The sequence below is a fragment of the Nilaparvata lugens genome, chromosome 1 (assembly GCF_014356525.2).
Source record: "Nilaparvata lugens isolate BPH chromosome 1, ASM1435652v1, whole genome shotgun sequence".
NCBI lineage: Eukaryota > Metazoa > Arthropoda > Insecta > Hemiptera > Delphacidae > Nilaparvata > Nilaparvata lugens.
In genome coordinates this window covers 19,000,137-19,017,428 of record NC_052504.1, presented here as the reverse complement: position 1 = coordinate 19,017,428, position 17,292 = coordinate 19,000,137, and the positions used below count along the sequence as shown (strand labels likewise).

Sequence of the window (17,292 nt, the reverse complement as noted above, 5' to 3'; positions counted from 1 at the left end):
TCGTTAACAGAATATTTCTGCTCAGCCTACTTGCACGGTGTTTGCTTAAAGGTGCATACAGATATACGCGCCGCGAACATGAGCAACTCACTTTTAATCAGCTGACTATATCTGTATTTTTACAGAAACGGTAAGATACAGATATAAAAAGCTTGGCATCAGCTGATTAAAAGTGAATTGCTCATTTTTGCGGCGCGTATATCTGTACGCACCTTATTACTGTCTGCATTTTTTGTTGTAATCATATGAAATAGCTATTTCAGGGGAAAAGAATTCAGAGTATGAGGTACAATAAATTGCTTTCTCTTCCTCCAGGGCTGTAACTAGACGAAGTCGTGAAGCCATCTTTATTTGATATTTAATGATAATGCATGAGAAAAGTCAACTTGCCCTTTCCACACCTCCGGAATCAGCAGAGCATGTAACCAGAATGACGGAAAGGGCCTACTTCCGTTTTTTCCACATGAAATATCTCAACTCGAGTCAGGGATCGGGAGGTGTGCCAAAAACACTAATCTCTGTCGGAAATTCGGTTCCACTTTTTTCTAGAGCACTCAAACGAGAAAATCTTCAAGAAATATGAATAATTTTATCGTCTCCAGCAGTTTTATTATTCATGGTGGAAAAAGCACTTCTGAGTCGTCGAGTAATGGGCCAATGTTGAAAAGATTCTCCTATCGTTCAAGCTCATTGAACGATATATTTTTCAATGGATTAATCAACATTGGGACTACTATCAATAAAACTGCAGTAAAGTTCAGTTTATTCTGATATCCTACTAATTATATGTCTGCAATTTCATGAAACAATGCGTTGTACACTCTGAACTAGAGCTATATATATATATATATATATATATATTATATATATATATATATATAATATATATATATATATAATATATATATATATATAGGAGACGGCTGGAGGGAAAACAGGAAAACAGGAGGAGGCTGCCAGTCGGTGAAAGGAGACTCAGTCTCCGAAAATTTCCCCCATTTCTAATGTAAGTTTTTAAGTGTTTTCAATCTATTTAAACTTATATCGTGTTTCCTGTTTTAATTTATATTACAAACTTTAAAGTGTCTTTTGTTATGTGCTATATATATATAGTAAGGTGATACAATAATATTACATTGTAAATATAGACTGATCTTTGTGGCGTATTTCTATTTATCATCTTTATGACGTATTCATGTATGTTCTGACTACAAGTTTAATTGTTTCATTCATTTTATAGGGAAGCCATCAGTAAGTGGGAAACCCACATACAGTCCAATTAATAATGCAGTCCGATTAATTTGTTAAAGCAATTTAAAGATGAAAACTATCATAGATGGAAGAATAAATTATGAAAAATTTCAGATGAAATTTTTTAACAAGATTGTAACATAGACAGGTGTTCCCACAGCCCCACAGGAAGGGGGCGTCATTTAAATTATTCCTGGGAAGGGGTTTCAAGACAATTCCTGGGGGGTCCTAAGAATAATCAGCAGTCAGCAATGTTCAAAATAGCGATAACAACCTTTTTAGTGAGTGTGCCTTATTCGCGAAGGGGGTGGGAATTTGTTTGTGATATTTGGGGGGGTGAGTAATTGACCCCTGGCATAGAGAGCGTGTAATTGAATATTGATCAAGAAAATTAATCAATAATACATTACATTATAATCAACTACTCTTGTTTACAGTGAAGAAAATTGAAATATCCTACCATCCAATCTGAGATTATGATCAGCCCTGTTATAGGTGGTCTACTACCGGTACTCTTTAACTTGTTTAACTGATCCACTATTCACCTCTAGGCACTTGGGCACTTGGATGCTACAGAACCATAGGCAGTTACTATATTCTAGGTATATTATCCTATACAATCTTATCTAGTCTGATAAATGATCAGCCATTTTTGAGAGAACATGAGAATATCTAGTGTAATGTTCATCATATTTTCTTCAAATTTATCCTGAGAAATCACAAGTCTAGATGATGAAATAAAAGGAAACTTTAATTATTCACTTGATTCTAAAAGCAACTTAAAAATACTTGAAAAATAAGTTTTAACGACAAGAATGAACATGACATGGTCATTGAACAATAATTCAATCAATCAATAATTTATTCAATTCAACACAAATAGAAATACACAAAATAAATCAAAATACCAAACAAATAAAATAGAGATTCAGATGACATTGGTTCAAACGTCTGCTGTTTCCAGGCTATCTGCATCACTTTGAACAGCACTAATTCGAATCGTTTGAGGAGTGGCATTTTCCACGGTCGAGCTAAAGCACTCACCTTTTCCGAGTCGGGCAAAATATTTATGGAAACGTTCGTTCATTTTTCACAGTCTTCGCCAGCTCGCCGCCATCTATTGAAAGTTACTCTTGTTTAGAGCAAACAAAATAAAGCTGTAGGAATTCGAGACAAGTATTTGAATATTATTCGTCTGAACGACCAGTGTTCTGCACTGCTTTCAATGACATCTAGCTGTGCTGCGACGTAATTCTTTAAGAAACTGAAGCTGCTGACAGGTCCTTGCCTGCTCAAAGGCGAACTGTGCTCGTGTCTCACTACACTCCCCCTTTCTACCCTCAACCATCCCCCCCTGCATTCCTTTCACAGCAACTCGATCAAGAGGCTGACTTTTCTCCAGACTGCTGAAAACTTCCAGCATTATCTCGCGAAAGACGAAGTTTACATAATTCGATATCAGATCCCCATACCACACGTCCTCATTATTATTGTTGTTACTCTCCCTTTTTCTCTTCGCCGGCAACCGAATCCTTCCATCTCACTCATTCTCAGTGCATGCTTTTCTAAGTTTGTAGGAGAGCGACTTCATCAAGTTTTTGCTCCGTCTTGAATATAACACATCAACTGGCAAGAATCTTTGCAAGAGAAGAGCTTATTCGTTGTAAAACTTCATTCCAGAAGAATCATGTTTCCATTGTTTTTTCGAAACTTACGGTAGGCTACGCCTACATGAGAGATTCCTTCATGAGAGATAATACGCGTACTTCTGGAATTTAACATTACTTTACGATCATTAGAATAAAAAATTATGGTTAGTATTAAATTTCCACCATCAAAAGTGTATAACCTGATGAACCTCTCGTCATCTTAATTAATTGAGTTTACATTGTTACTATAGTGAGGTCCACGTTATAAAGTGAATTCAGTTTTACCATAGAGAAAAGATAGCATAAAAAGATTATTTCATGATAAAAATAAGAAGATATTTTATGCTATATTTGCTCTGTAGTGTTACCTACCATAGAGAGGTCCACGTTATAAAGTCAACATTTGATTAACATTGGTGTTTCAGTCCTTGTCTTTTCATTGGACAGCAGATAGATAGGTCTATCCTTTTCTAGCTCAGCAAAGTTGTCAGATTGTTCCTGGGCCATTTAGAAATATAATTATTAATCTCCAAAATATCCAATCAAAATTATAAAAATGTATTGAAAAAAATATCTTTGGTGAATAAAATGTAATTAATTATTATTAGAATTATCAATTGATATTATATCGTATATACTGAGAGTGCTCTCTACTATAGAAGGCTGTGATAACGCAGAGAATCGGCAACGCTGTTATAATATCTTTTTCATTATCATTATAACGTGGAAATCACTATAGTAAAACGGTGATTTAAGTGCAAATTAATTTGTCGTTTTCAATATTTACATCACCTTGTATCAAAGAGAATGTGACATAATTTGCATCATAGTACTCTATCCTGTTGATAGATTATTTCAACTAATTAACTTTGATTCGACTTTCATTCTAGCTTTGAAAATAATCATCTTGATTCAGATGTTTCAGTTATTGCTATAATGCAATACATGAGTTTATTTTTTCCTTTTGTTTATGAGATAGGCCTATATTATGATTAGTATTTTACATTAGTAGGAACTGAGTTCACTTACATCTCGAAAGACAACAGTCATGCTAACTCAATTTGAAAGAGGAGTATTCATAGAGAAAATTACGTTGCAATGAAATTATCAATTTGCCATGATGAAATACAATACTGTATAAGTTTCAATTGTAAATAGTTGTAATGATTAAGTTTAGTTGAAGCCAAACAGGATATTCTGAAGACAGAGTATCTACATCGCTCTTGAATAGTGGTAGGAGACAGGGAAAATTACTTTCAACTAGTAATAGAATACTTTTTCGCTGCCAACAAGTTCACCCTTTTCAACGGTGACTTGTTGCAGAAGTCCACTTGCAACTTTCCTACTGTCGTACAAGTTTTTCGAATTCCTTCAATTGTTTGGCTCTCATGAAAGGAAACGGCGCCCTTCACAAGACTTCACAGAGCGAGACCCATTCTGAAGCTTTGTCATGCAAAATAACTCTGCCAAATTGCAGGAAAGGATCACGAAATTTTATTTCTTCAAAGTTTCGCTTCTCAGATCGACTGTGACATCAGACTGTTGTTCATCTCCAGAATGGGTTGCACACGATTTATCAGTAGAATATCAGAGACATTCAACAAACATTCCAAATATTTTATTTCTATTCAAATGTGGCTAATGAAGTGGATTTGTGGCTATTAAAAAGCAATAGAAATTCGGAAAAATATAGTTTTATTTCATTGAAATCATCTCTATATTATTATTGCACATTATTCCAATATAGGAATAAGGAAGTTGCAAATTTTATAAATATTATATTATTATTTATTCGTCAATGATAAAAATACATAATTATACAAGTAATATGATAAATCAATATGTAATACAAGTGAATATCGCGTGAATCCGATAAGTGAGTTGATTGCTTATCATTGCAATTTACTCATCTATAGTTGAAACAACAACACCCGGAAATACTCCTCCACTACCTTCTCGGATCCCTTCTCAGCTACCCGCATAGAAGCCTCCTCGGCTTCCTTCTCGACTACCATTTTTGCTACCTTCGCTGCTACCCGCTACCATCGCCGCTCCACTATTTTTTGATAGCAACTACTTTCAATTTTCTTTCAACATTTATCAACACAATTTGCTGAGTTGATGTCATCAGTCTGTGAAGAGCAGCCTGAGGAAGTTGAGAATATAGTCGGTACTTCAAGTTGATATGGCGAACGGGTCGGTGTGGTGGAGGGTAGAAGGAAACGGAGAAGGCGAAGGCTGTGCAAAGGCTAAAAATAAACTTTCTACTTGTGATATTTTTCAAAGTTTTTCGATTTGTATATCATCAAGCTATCAAAATGATAAAGTTTTCTCGCGAAAACATTTTTTTCCGATCATTACTTTTCAAGATATGAGCGCCTGAAGTTTGAATTTTTGGAACAGAACATTTCAAATTTGGTAGGATATAAATCCATGAGATTTAGAGGATGGATTCTTCATGGTATTCATGATCTAGTAGAACAAAAATTTTCTGAAAATATCAATATTTGAAAAAGTTATTCAATTTAACAAAAATAACTAAACAGAAAGTTATTTTTAGTAAATTGAATAACTATCTTGGAAATTGATATTTTTAGAAACATTTTTGTTTTACTAGATCAACAATAACATGAAGAATCTATCCTCCAAATTCATGGATTTATCTCTTACCGAATTTGAAATGTTCTGTCCCAAAAATTTAAGCTTTAGGCGCTCATATCTCAAAAATTAATGATCAGAAAAAAATGTTTTCCTAAGAAAACTTTTTCATTTTGATAGCTTGATGATATACAAATCGAAAAACTTTGAAAAATATCACAAGTAGAAAGTTTATTTTTAGCCTTTGCACAGCCTTAAGATGCTGCATGCTCCACCTTTCAAGACCCTCAGCTATCTTCTCTGCAACCTTCTCGACTACCCTCTTTGCAAGCTTCTCGGTTACTTGCAAAGTAAATGGATAAATTATTAAGTTAGAGCCTGATTAACATTGGTTTGGCATCCTTGTCTACCATTAGACAAAGCAGATAGCTCTATCCTTTTTCAACTTGACTAGCTTCTCTATCATTGCTGCTCCATTATGACTACGTTGGCCACTTCCACAATGGGCGTTGGTCAGCATCGCGTATGGCGTATATGGAAGTTGACAATGTAGTCGGCATTGGTGCGCTGCACACTGATAGCGAAGGGGTCGGTGGGGTGGAAAGTGAATGCAACCAGGCGGCGTGCTGCAGGGGGAGCGCTGCGGCCCAAAAGCCCCGCGCTGATGCGGAACTTCAGCAGACCCGAGTTGCGGCCATAGAATCTGCAATACAATCCAAAATCAAATTTCAAATTTTATTTATTCAAACTCACAATATTTACAATCACAACCAATAAGAAAAACAAAAACACACAGCTCAGTAAGATAAAAAAAATAATGGAAGATTAATAAAATAAATACTGGTATGTTTTATTGGGAATAAATTTTTTGTGAATTGGAATAAAAAATACTACTTGCTGGAGGTATACAATACGTTTGCAAGCAGGAATGAATATCACTTTAATTAATTTGGAATGCATGAATAAATGGAGAAAGAAAAAGAAAAGAGAAAGAGAAGACTAACAACCATTAACTCTCGCATTCACTCACCTAGCACACTTTCCAATAACAGCTCATCTTACTAATGCTTATTGCAAGCCACCAACATTACATTTAAACTACGAAATAGCATTAAATAAGGATTCTAAATGGTCAGGGATAAGACCTCTGAGCCATCTAAGAATTCTTTTTTTGAAAACCAGTTGATTCTGAACCCTCTTGATTTCAATTGGGATGTTATTAAAAAACTTGGGCCAAGAAATACAAACGATTTCTGGAAACAAGTGGTATACAATTTGGGAAGTCTCAGTAGATCAGCTGTCACTCTCCTAGTTTGATAGCTGGGAACATCCCTGGGCAACGTATGACCACCGTTTCCAGACATTACAAAGAACATACACAGGACCTTGAACACATACATATAACTAAGAGGCAAACATCCAAGGCACTGGAATAGAGGAAAAGAATGTTCATATCTACCCTTTCTTTTTATAACACGGACTATCGATTTCTGCACCGTTATCAATGGCTTCAAGTGACAAATATGGGTGGAGCCCCAACAATAAATTCCATAACTTATTTTTTGATCAAAAAATGCAAAATATAACTGCCTAAGAACATTTAAAGGGAGAAATTTATTTAAGAAGTAGAATTTTCGCAGGACGAGTAACAGATAGTTTTTTTATGATAGATATATGCTGAGACCAGTTAAGCTTTTCATCAACAATCACACCTAAATATTTTATTGCATTGGTCTGACCAACGACCTCACAGTCACAGTCATTCCGATCACAGGCACCATGAAACTTCAGTGCAGAAGGCAGTGTCCATGGTGTTGTAATGTTAAATCAGCTTAAAAACTTGGACAAATTTCTTTATTGTAAGATTCAAGATTCAGATGTGAATATTATGATCATTATTATATCATTTTTGGGTTTACCTTTTACTAAATAACCAATTTTTTCAAGTTTTCAGTGATTCATGAAGGTTTCTTCATTCTTGTTCATTCATTATAGGAGCTCATGATGGAGCTAAAACTTGAAAGTCACCTTTATGGAGGTCATGTTTGAAAGTACAATCCAAATTTTCTGTTTGGTAGACTACTTACCTGCATTACATGAATAGGTTACAGGCATTACATAATATCAGTTTCTAATTTAGAGATTCATCCTTCTACATTCAACATTTTTAATTTATTTATTTCGAACATAGGATCGGACTCTAATTCTTAGAAGTGAAAATATAACAATCTTTTGGAAATTGTACTATTTATAAGATTTGGGAGTAGAATAGTTTTGTGTTAGGCCTGTTGCTCTTGCCTATTCAACCTATATTAGTATATGTAATTGTTTTGAAGAATAAATAAAAAAATAAATAAGTTATTATGTCAGAGCCTGATTAACATTCATTTGGTATCCTTGTCTGTCATTAGACAAAGCAGGTAGCTCTATCCTTTTTCAACAACGCACCATTGCCAAAATGCTTGTAATCTGTGTAGAAATAGTATGAAAAACGGAAAGTTGTTTCATCTTAACTATTCAAATGTATTATTAAACCATGAGAGAATACAATATACTTGACAAATGAAATATATTAGAGATATAATTTATCATTATTTATAATAATGAACGACATCTTTCAAATGTCGGCCTATTATCAAATAATGAAGATGTAGTTTACTGATGAATAGAATATAATTGATTATTATTTATTATAAATAATAATTATTATTAACAAGCATTCTTTATTGATTCATACAATAAGTACATCATCAAAATGATAGAGAGAGAAAAAATAAGTTAACCTTGTGCTATTCCTCTCCCAAATTTAGATGAGGTTACACATAGTACGAAATAGGTTAAGCCTTGTAGTTGTTCACTTCACAAAGTTTTCAGTCCTTTAATTATTTTCACAAAGTAGATTTTTAAATTTTGATGCTTCAATGCCGAACATAGAAGAAATATTTCACATTATTATCACTAAAATAGGAAATATTCACATAGATTCATTAACTAAGATCAGATCTGATTTGTCTAGTCACAGAATTATTCTCTTCTTCTGTTGTTGATTATACAAAACTACAACAGAGGAGCAGTACTCCTGCAGCATATCACACGTCAAGCTTTTTTAGAGGCTAACATTACTGATATTGATACAGTATACTATGAGATAATATTATACTTGAACAACAGACAAGATAGCATATACCAAGCAAAGATCATTGCTCACGTTAATCAGCGATCTGTAAAGGTATTTGATTGTTATATCTACATATTATATAGCTATTAAATATATACCTTGGATTTAGATACCTATACGATCGCAGATCGCTCTATATGTGGTCAGGCCCTGAATGTTATTTTATAAACTTTCAAGCCTCCAATTTATTAAATTTCAATGAATATTGTCATTCACATATTATAATACTGTCCACTCTCCAGCTTACAAAAATAGATGAACTTTGAAATTCCTTCTATTATATAGTAAGATTCACGTTTTGAAGTCAGCATCTGATTGAAGTTGGTTTGCTATCCTTTTCTGTAATTAGACGAAGTTGATAACACTACTCTTTTCCAAATCCGCACGGTTCCCAAACCGTTTGTATATGGTATGAAGAAATATAATGAACTACCGGAATACTCAATCTTTATTATGGAAATGTTCCATTAACCTTCCGGTAGTCGCGCCCTACTCAATCACACGAGCAGTCGCGTGTTGTATTTCTTACAACATCCAATTTTCCAAGTCTTATGTACTCTGTTTACTGTCAAACATATCAATTCATTGTATAATTACTTTTCCATCTTCTTGGACTATTTTACGCCTATGAACATTTGGATGATTACCATTTCATAGCCCAATAAGGTACATCAAGCAAAGCCATCAATTCTGCGTTATTGGTTCGTTTACAGTCTTTCCCTATCTTAATGCACAGTGCGACTTATGCACTGTCGCGACTAAATGGTACCTAAAGACTGAACCATTGCTCGGTTGATACTGCAACTCAGTGGAGTGATGGGGGAAAAGTTTTCGAATGCATAGGTGACTCATTCACTGACACCACCCCATTCAATAGTTTTTGCAGCCAAAAAAGCTGACACTGTTATACTTTTTACAACAGCGCGACTGCCGGAAGGTTAAATCATGAAAATATTTTTTTCTTTTGTAAATTTAATATATTTGAGATATGATTCATCATTATTAACGAGTATCAAAAATTGATATCAGATCTGATTTGTCGGGATAGCTTGAATCATATCTATCTACTTCAGAATGCCGTAGAAATGGAAACGTGACAAGTACGAACTCCACTGGCATTATATCGTGAATCTCACCGCAGCTATCAGAGAGATAAAGATAAGATTTTTATTTGAGCTGTGTTAACTACGATAGAAAAAACGAATACTACCTCCTGTGAGTGATTTTAATTGATTTAATATTTGTAATTTTCTGAATATTGGTCTGCAAATCTCAATGTAGTGAGCACCAAGTATAATTATTCTCTTTTGTAGCAGGCTTTCCGCCACATTAAGATTCCCCCACAATGCAATCCCTTAGGATAGCACAGTGCGGAAGCATCCGAAATATACTTTCATCAGTACCTCTTTTTCAACTATTTCCTGGTGTCGACGAACAAGCAACATACTACATTAAGTCCCTTGACAACGTTGTTGAGTGTTGATGAAGTTATGGTAGAAGGTACAAGAAATCTGAATAGATACATGCACTATTTAAACACTCTCAGCTCCCTTTTCTGATACACTCGACTTCATCATCTTTATTTATGTATTGTTAATGTAATTCTATTTGTAATTTTATTTTAAGGACATGGCCTAGTTTACTGTATGTATTTTCTGGCTGTGATAAAATCATTGAATCACTCTAAATTCGCCGCTTCAGTATGTTCTGACCCTATGGACAAAATTATCGATTTATAATTTACTGGTGTAAATTGTATCATCTATCTTGAAGTAGAATATATCAGAGGAGGTAAGTGAGAGTGTTAAAAAATGCATTACTATTCAATGTGTGAGAACATATTGGAGCGACGAAGGAATGGTTGAAGATACAAGGAAGCAGATATAAATTTGTAGACATCCATTATTAAAACACTCTCAGCTACTTTCTATGCTACACTCTGCTTTCGCTGCTACACTTTGTTCTAACCTTATGAAAATAAATGATCAATTTATAGTTTACTGGTAAAAATATATTGAAGTAGAGTGTATCAGAGAAGGTAGCTGGTACTCGGTTTAAACGGAGAAATGTCAGATGTTCATTTTAACCTCGTATGAAACATATCGTGATGAATGCAACCATATCTACAAGTTAACGTGGTTTAGCGTTAAACGTAGATGGTGCATATGACCCCTTACTATAAGATGTTTTAACTATAAACCTGACTTGCCTCATACTCCATAATTGGAGTCTACAAGATGTAATCTTAAAATAGTTATTTGTATATCTAGAGTGAAAAGTACTACTTTTTCTCCCTGAGGGGAAAGTTTGAAGCTCGAGGCGAAGCCGAGTTCAACAATTTCTCTGAGGGAGAAAAAGCATTTTTCACTCGTGATGTACACACCATTTTTCCTCCACCTACATTTTATAGAGACTGCAAATCAAATAATTTTAATAACTCACGTTATTGGTGACAATGTTTTCTTTTGCAACATAACCTAGAAACTAGAATCCGGCCATCTGGTTGGTTGGCACTGCCGATTGCGCTATCTATTGGCAAAAGTTGTAACAATCATCTGCTGGCCGACTATCAACAATGGCTGACTCCAGTTCACGCGTTTCAGATTTGAATCACAGATGAAAAATATTTTGTTGCCTGGTATTTTGAATAGAATAAAATATTTTAAAATATGTATAATTTTTTATCGTCTACTAATATTAAGTATGTTACATCATACAAACATATATTCGATGAGTTGATAGAATTTATGGTTGAATCCAGTTGGCTCAATGACAGACAACTCTATTATGTTTCCTCATCTGAGCTTCGACCTCCCAACCTATTTCCAATGTAAGTTCTTAAAATAGAGATGCTTCCCATGTTATTTAAATGGAGTTACTTTTAGTCTCTAGAGAGTTATTATTATTTTTTTAGTACCGCAAGAGTGAAAATTGACACTTTATCGTTATGTTCCAGGGAGTAAAGTAAGTAGGCTACTTTAAACAGTAGGTGGAGGAAAAAAACAAATTTTTTTCACCTTTTCAGCTACCTTCTCCAATACACTCTACCATCGCCGCTCCACTTGGACACATTTGAATAAATGCATTACTTTTCAACACCCTCAGCTACCTTCTCTGATAACCTGTACGCTGTACCTCTGCCTTTCCACTATGTTTCAACCCTGAGATAAGCTTATATTTTTTGAACTACTATTTTTTCCGATATGCAAACTGTGTACTGTACTTTTCTTCTATTCTTTATTCTTCATTGATTCTTACAATAAGTACATCAACAAAATGATGGGGAGAGAAAAAATAAGGAAACCTTGTGCTATTCCACTCCCAAATTTAGATAAGGTTACACATAATCCGAAATAGGTTGTAGTTGTAAGTAGGTAGTAATGAAATTTTGTCATTGAAATTTCAAAGTAAATAGGTAGTAATAAAAATAGTCTTATAGTTGTTCACTTCACTGATAATAATATTATGTTGTGTTGGTCTTTGCACAAGTTGTTCTTTGCCAGTAGTTTCATATTTTAATAGAGAATTATTTTATTGATTTGTATGTAATTTTTTATAGCAAATAAATGCATTTGAATTTGAATTTTGATCACCTGATAGGATGTTCGCCACAAGCCTTGGGTCTCTCCATGACCGAAACCCACTTGTCGTCATAGCTGAAGAGTGAGAGGTCGAGGTAGGGCGAACTCGTGTACGACTGGGCGCTGATCGGTAGCTGTGCGAGCATCCTCTTTGTAGCCTCCGTATGGCCTCCAAAGCGAGCGCTCACTATCGTCTGCTTGAAACGCTGTTGCGCCAGTCTGTATCAAATTCAAACATTGTTCGTTAAAAACACAAACAATCAAAGAACAGTTGGATTTTCCTCAAAATTTATAATATAATTTATTAAAGGAAAGAATCGCCTTATACATGTAGGAGATAGGAAATTCACGAATGACGCATCAACACGTCTGAACTACTCAACTGATTAACTTGAAGTTTTGCATATAGATTCTTAATTCACCGAGGATGGTTATAGGCCTATTTTCAGAAGATCAAGTTCTCAGTTCGCCAAGATTTTAATTATACCCTTGCAGAGCACGGGTTACCTGCTAATTTACTATAAATATGGTCTAATAAGAGAATTCCTAGTTTTTCGGTGCGGGGGCAGTAAAAGTTGGAATAAGCTCAAGTCTGACTGCTGTATTCTTAATTATAAAATGACGGCGTGCTAGGCTGTTGACATAAATAGCTCACAAACACTCCGCTGATTGATAAAATGTTATTGCTATGCATAGTAGCGTCTTGATGCTGTGGAAGTGGTAAATCGGTCCAGGGATCAACTTGTGAGACCGCAACTGTAATTTATTTAATTTTCTGAATTTATCAATTGATTTTGTTTCTTTTTATTGATCACAACTGCTTATACACAGGACAAGTAGAGACGAAAAGCTAATATAGTAAGATTCATGTTATAAAGTCAGTAGAAATTATAGGTAGGCGTTGTTGTCACGTTTCCTATCCCACCGCCTTTCTTACTGAATAGCTGTGATGCAAGACATCCCCAAAAATTATTCCATATTTATTGACTGCCTATATATAAGGCTATATTTCATTTATCTACTGCTGAAAACCCTACGGGTTTAGCAGGACTCAATACTGCACAATATTTTTTTGAATTCATTTTTCCAATAAATTGATTGATTGACTCACAAATCGAAATATAATACAATGAGAAAATACTCTAAAAACAAAATTGTGAATCTCTTTCCGCACATAGAATTATAATACAACAACCAAAATATTTAATTGTGATTATAAAAATTTATTATTGAATCATAGAAAAATATTTTCTCTTGACAAACATAATATAATTGATCGTTATAAGCAAGAATCAACTATTAATATTATCAATCAGTTGCATAAAAGTATGTTGACTTCTAATCCCGATTAAATGCCATGAGAACCAGTTAGAGAATCCTTCTTCTCAGAAAAAACCTTCTCTGATTGGTTCTCGTGGATTTAATCATGATTAAAATTTAACAGGCTTTTATACCGAGCCTTATTCAGATAAGCCGGGATGACTTGAATCATGCTATCTACTGTAGAAGGCTGTGGAAATATGAAACGTGTCTATTCATTTGTACCATCATTTCCACTGACAATCTGACTTGGACTTACCTAGCATAGAGGTTATTTGAAGGCGAACAGGTGAGTTTGGACTCTTGGCTGAGACGCGCGTTGCGAAAATTGTCGCAGAAGTTCTCGAAGATGTGCAACAGGTCTTCCGATGTGTTCTCGAATACAGCCAGCACCTGCGCTGTGAGCATGTTGTAGACGACGAAGAAGCATGGTTGTGAATTGGGCTCGGTCGCCTTCAGGGTCACCACATCCTCGCACGCGTACTTCAGCAGTAGATGCGACTCGTCTAACAGTTGCATCTTCCACATGCGTAGGCTGGCCAACTGAAATCACATCAAATCAATACATAACACAAAACAGATATGAATAAGCCTGTTTTTTTAATACAGTCATAAAAAATATTATTGGAATGTTGCAAGTACAATTAAACAAGGTTTCAAACAAATTTATCAACTTACAAAAAAATACAAACAGATTGATATGTGATATAGTATTGTGATTGACGTTTCACCTGACGATTAAAGTCAGCACCTGATTAACATTGATTTGCCCTGAATGCCATTGCATATGCCATTTGCCGGATAGACTCTTGCCGTATATAGCTGAGATTTGATCATTGTCAAGTATAGCCGGTGTTAGTGGCTTATTTGACCAGTGGAGACGGTTTGACCATGTCCAAATGTCTTGACCGAGCTTGGTGAAACCGGGCACCAGTCTCTCAAAAGTCAAAACACGGTTTTCAGTTTGCGTGATAGTTTGAGATCTTGTCAGACCGGACACCCCTACCTAATAATCGAACCACACACGGAGGGCTTAGCTTGCTAGGCTCGTATCTGTGCTTGAATGCATTCTGCCGTTCTTTATGGGAGAAAAGACTGAGCAGATAGGTATATCCTTTTCCAACTCTGCAACAGTGCCAAATCATTTTTTAGAAATAATGAGCTACCATACTAGTGTCAAATTTGTTCACGATAATTTTCAATTGAATCATGAAGATAAATGATATTCAAGACAAATATTGTGATATTAGCTTACTTGGTAATTGCAGATGGGATTTCACGAAGTCAAATTGTAGCTGATATGCATATGATCTGTTATTCATTGTTACGTAATATGAATGTTATTTATGTCATGCTTTGATTATTGTTTTCATTTATAATTGTTTAGCTTTATTTAATAACGGTAGTATTACTATTATATAACTATAGTTTTGTTTTGTGATATTTTTGTATGAACCTGGCGATGTCTATGTATTTGTCGAAATACTGACAAAATGACAAAAAGGAATGATTATTATTAATTATGAATATGATATTGTGGTAGAATTGAGCATTATTAACAAAAATCAACAATAATTTCAATCAGATATAGCGGAATGAATTGAATCACATCTACTATAGAAGGTTGTGAAAAAAGAAACTTGGCAACTATGCCGTCCTATTATTTCCACTGGCTTTATACCGTGAATCTCAGTAAAGGTATTAAACGTTATTGTTTTTTCTTGTACTTTAACGGGTAGTGGTTTTCATTGTAGTAAATATCTGCTATACTTATAGTTACATTACGATTTCATTCTGTATCTGTGTGAAAATGAAACAACAAATTCGATTTCATCTTGTTGTTGACATTGAACCTTATTATTTTATGTTTATCATGAAGCGTCCCTGGGTCCTGCTATTTACATAATGGAATTGACTATAAATTTCAGTGTTGAATATTGAATGAAAACAACTTGGTATTGTCGTACCTACTAATTTATAAGAACAATCTGATTTACTAGTTAGAATAGTTACACCATAAATTCAATAAACAGGTGATTCATTTTTACACTAGTACCGTAATCTAATAATTGAGTTTACTTACTGAATATTGATATTGGTGTTACAATCAAAAGTAACTTAGTATGTCAATTTGAGCCAATAGATAAGTGATTTAGACAATACCAAATCGAATTCAATAACTATAAATAAGTGAAAATAGCATAACAAACTTACTTGATCAAAATACTGACAAAACTTGCGAATCTCGAGGGGGTCCCCAGTTTCATCACATATCTGTTTAGCTCTCCTATATAAAAACACAAGCAATCTATGTTTTAACGAACTAATTGCTTCCTCTCGAAAAGGCCGATAATTTCTTCCACATGAAATAACATTTGATATCAAAAAGTCGTCATCTTCAAAACAAAATCGTCCAATCTTCCTTACATCTATGAACATACCATCAATTATTTGAAAAATATGTATAGTTTGATGTTGAACAGAAAGTACGGCCAATGTGTCACCGTACAGGTAGATTCCCTGATTGTGTGACAGAAATATTTTGTCCACTTTAAGTTCACGCGTGTCACACAGTTTGCCGCAATGTAGGTCCACTATATAGAGCGAATAATCTTCAAGTGGAGACCGAGGATTAGGTGTCACTGCTTCGTTATTCGTGTATACTTCATAGAAATGAGGTCGCAAATCTTCTGGGATATATGCTGCGGACCCTACAATCACATATCTGCCGTCGTCCGTAAACAGACTACATTCCCGATTTAGTTGTTCGCCACTTTGGGCGACGTTCACCGTGAATTTAGGCTTAAAAAACCTCGAAAACACTTGGTTTCGAACAAACTCACTCCATTCATCGTTTTTATTACCAATATAGTCTCCTTGACATTCGTGGATGAGATCGGCAGCCGCTGATGAACCCTGATACTCATAGATTTCCAAAGAAGTTTGATCCGATGAGAACGCTACAAAGTAATGTCCGTCGGGGCTGAATTTGCGTAGAAAGCATGGTGGTTTCTCAACGTTGATTATTGTAAAATTTGGAAACACGTTTAGATGAAATGATCTGGCGAAATGTAGATGTGTGCCTGGTTTTTTGACGCCAAATGTTTCGCGGATAAATAGGCGATTGATGACGTTTTGCGCTGGAACTTTCCGTTGTTTAATACTGTATTTGCTTTTCATGTTTGCTAGAATTGGTAAAAAAAATTATGCACTAAACAAAACATTGAAAAAATTACTTACTCACAAAACTAAGAATAAAAATCATCATTAAAACCACCAGTGATAAAACCAAAATATTATTATAAACATAACCTAAAAACCTACATTTCGTTTTGAATTCCGAATGTGATGCTTTGAACAGGGAACCTGAATAAGGAATGAATGGCTAAAAATGCATATGAGGTGTCAATTTGGAATGGGGTTGAGATTATGATTAGGGTTGGAAACGAGTTGAAAGGTTATGAAGATTATAATAATTATGTTGAACTGTAATATGGCAATATGCTAGAATAGATTATAAAAATTGGTTGATGTTGATAGAGAATTTTAAATCCAGGAATTTTGCCATTTCACTGTAGTTGACAAAACACTCACTGGAGCGCTGAAGGGTGCACTCTACTTGGATTTTTAGTCTATTCCTGATTCCAATTTTTGCCTCAAAGGAGCATGAAAGAAACGGAATAAGCTGATCAGCTGATTGGAATCCTTCACTTTC

General features: G+C 34.7%; 1 protein-coding gene across 1 annotated transcript; it reads right to left on the bottom strand.

Annotated features, from left to right (window-relative positions):
- Positions 1–4,578: 4,578 nt before the first annotated feature.
- Positions 4,579–16,901, bottom strand: LOC111049404 (DET1 homolog). Its single transcript, XM_022335458.2, has 4 exons — positions 15,792–16,901; positions 13,837–14,120; positions 12,270–12,476; positions 4,579–6,201 (listed from the first exon to the last, which is right to left on the bottom strand). The coding sequence occupies exons 1-4, from the start codon at positions 16,755–16,757 to the stop codon at positions 6,012–6,014; spliced, it is 1,647 nt and encodes a 548-aa protein (XP_022191150.1). The 5' UTR covers positions 16,758–16,901; the 3' UTR covers positions 4,579–6,011.
- Between the last annotated feature and the right edge of the window lie 391 nt (positions 16,902–17,292).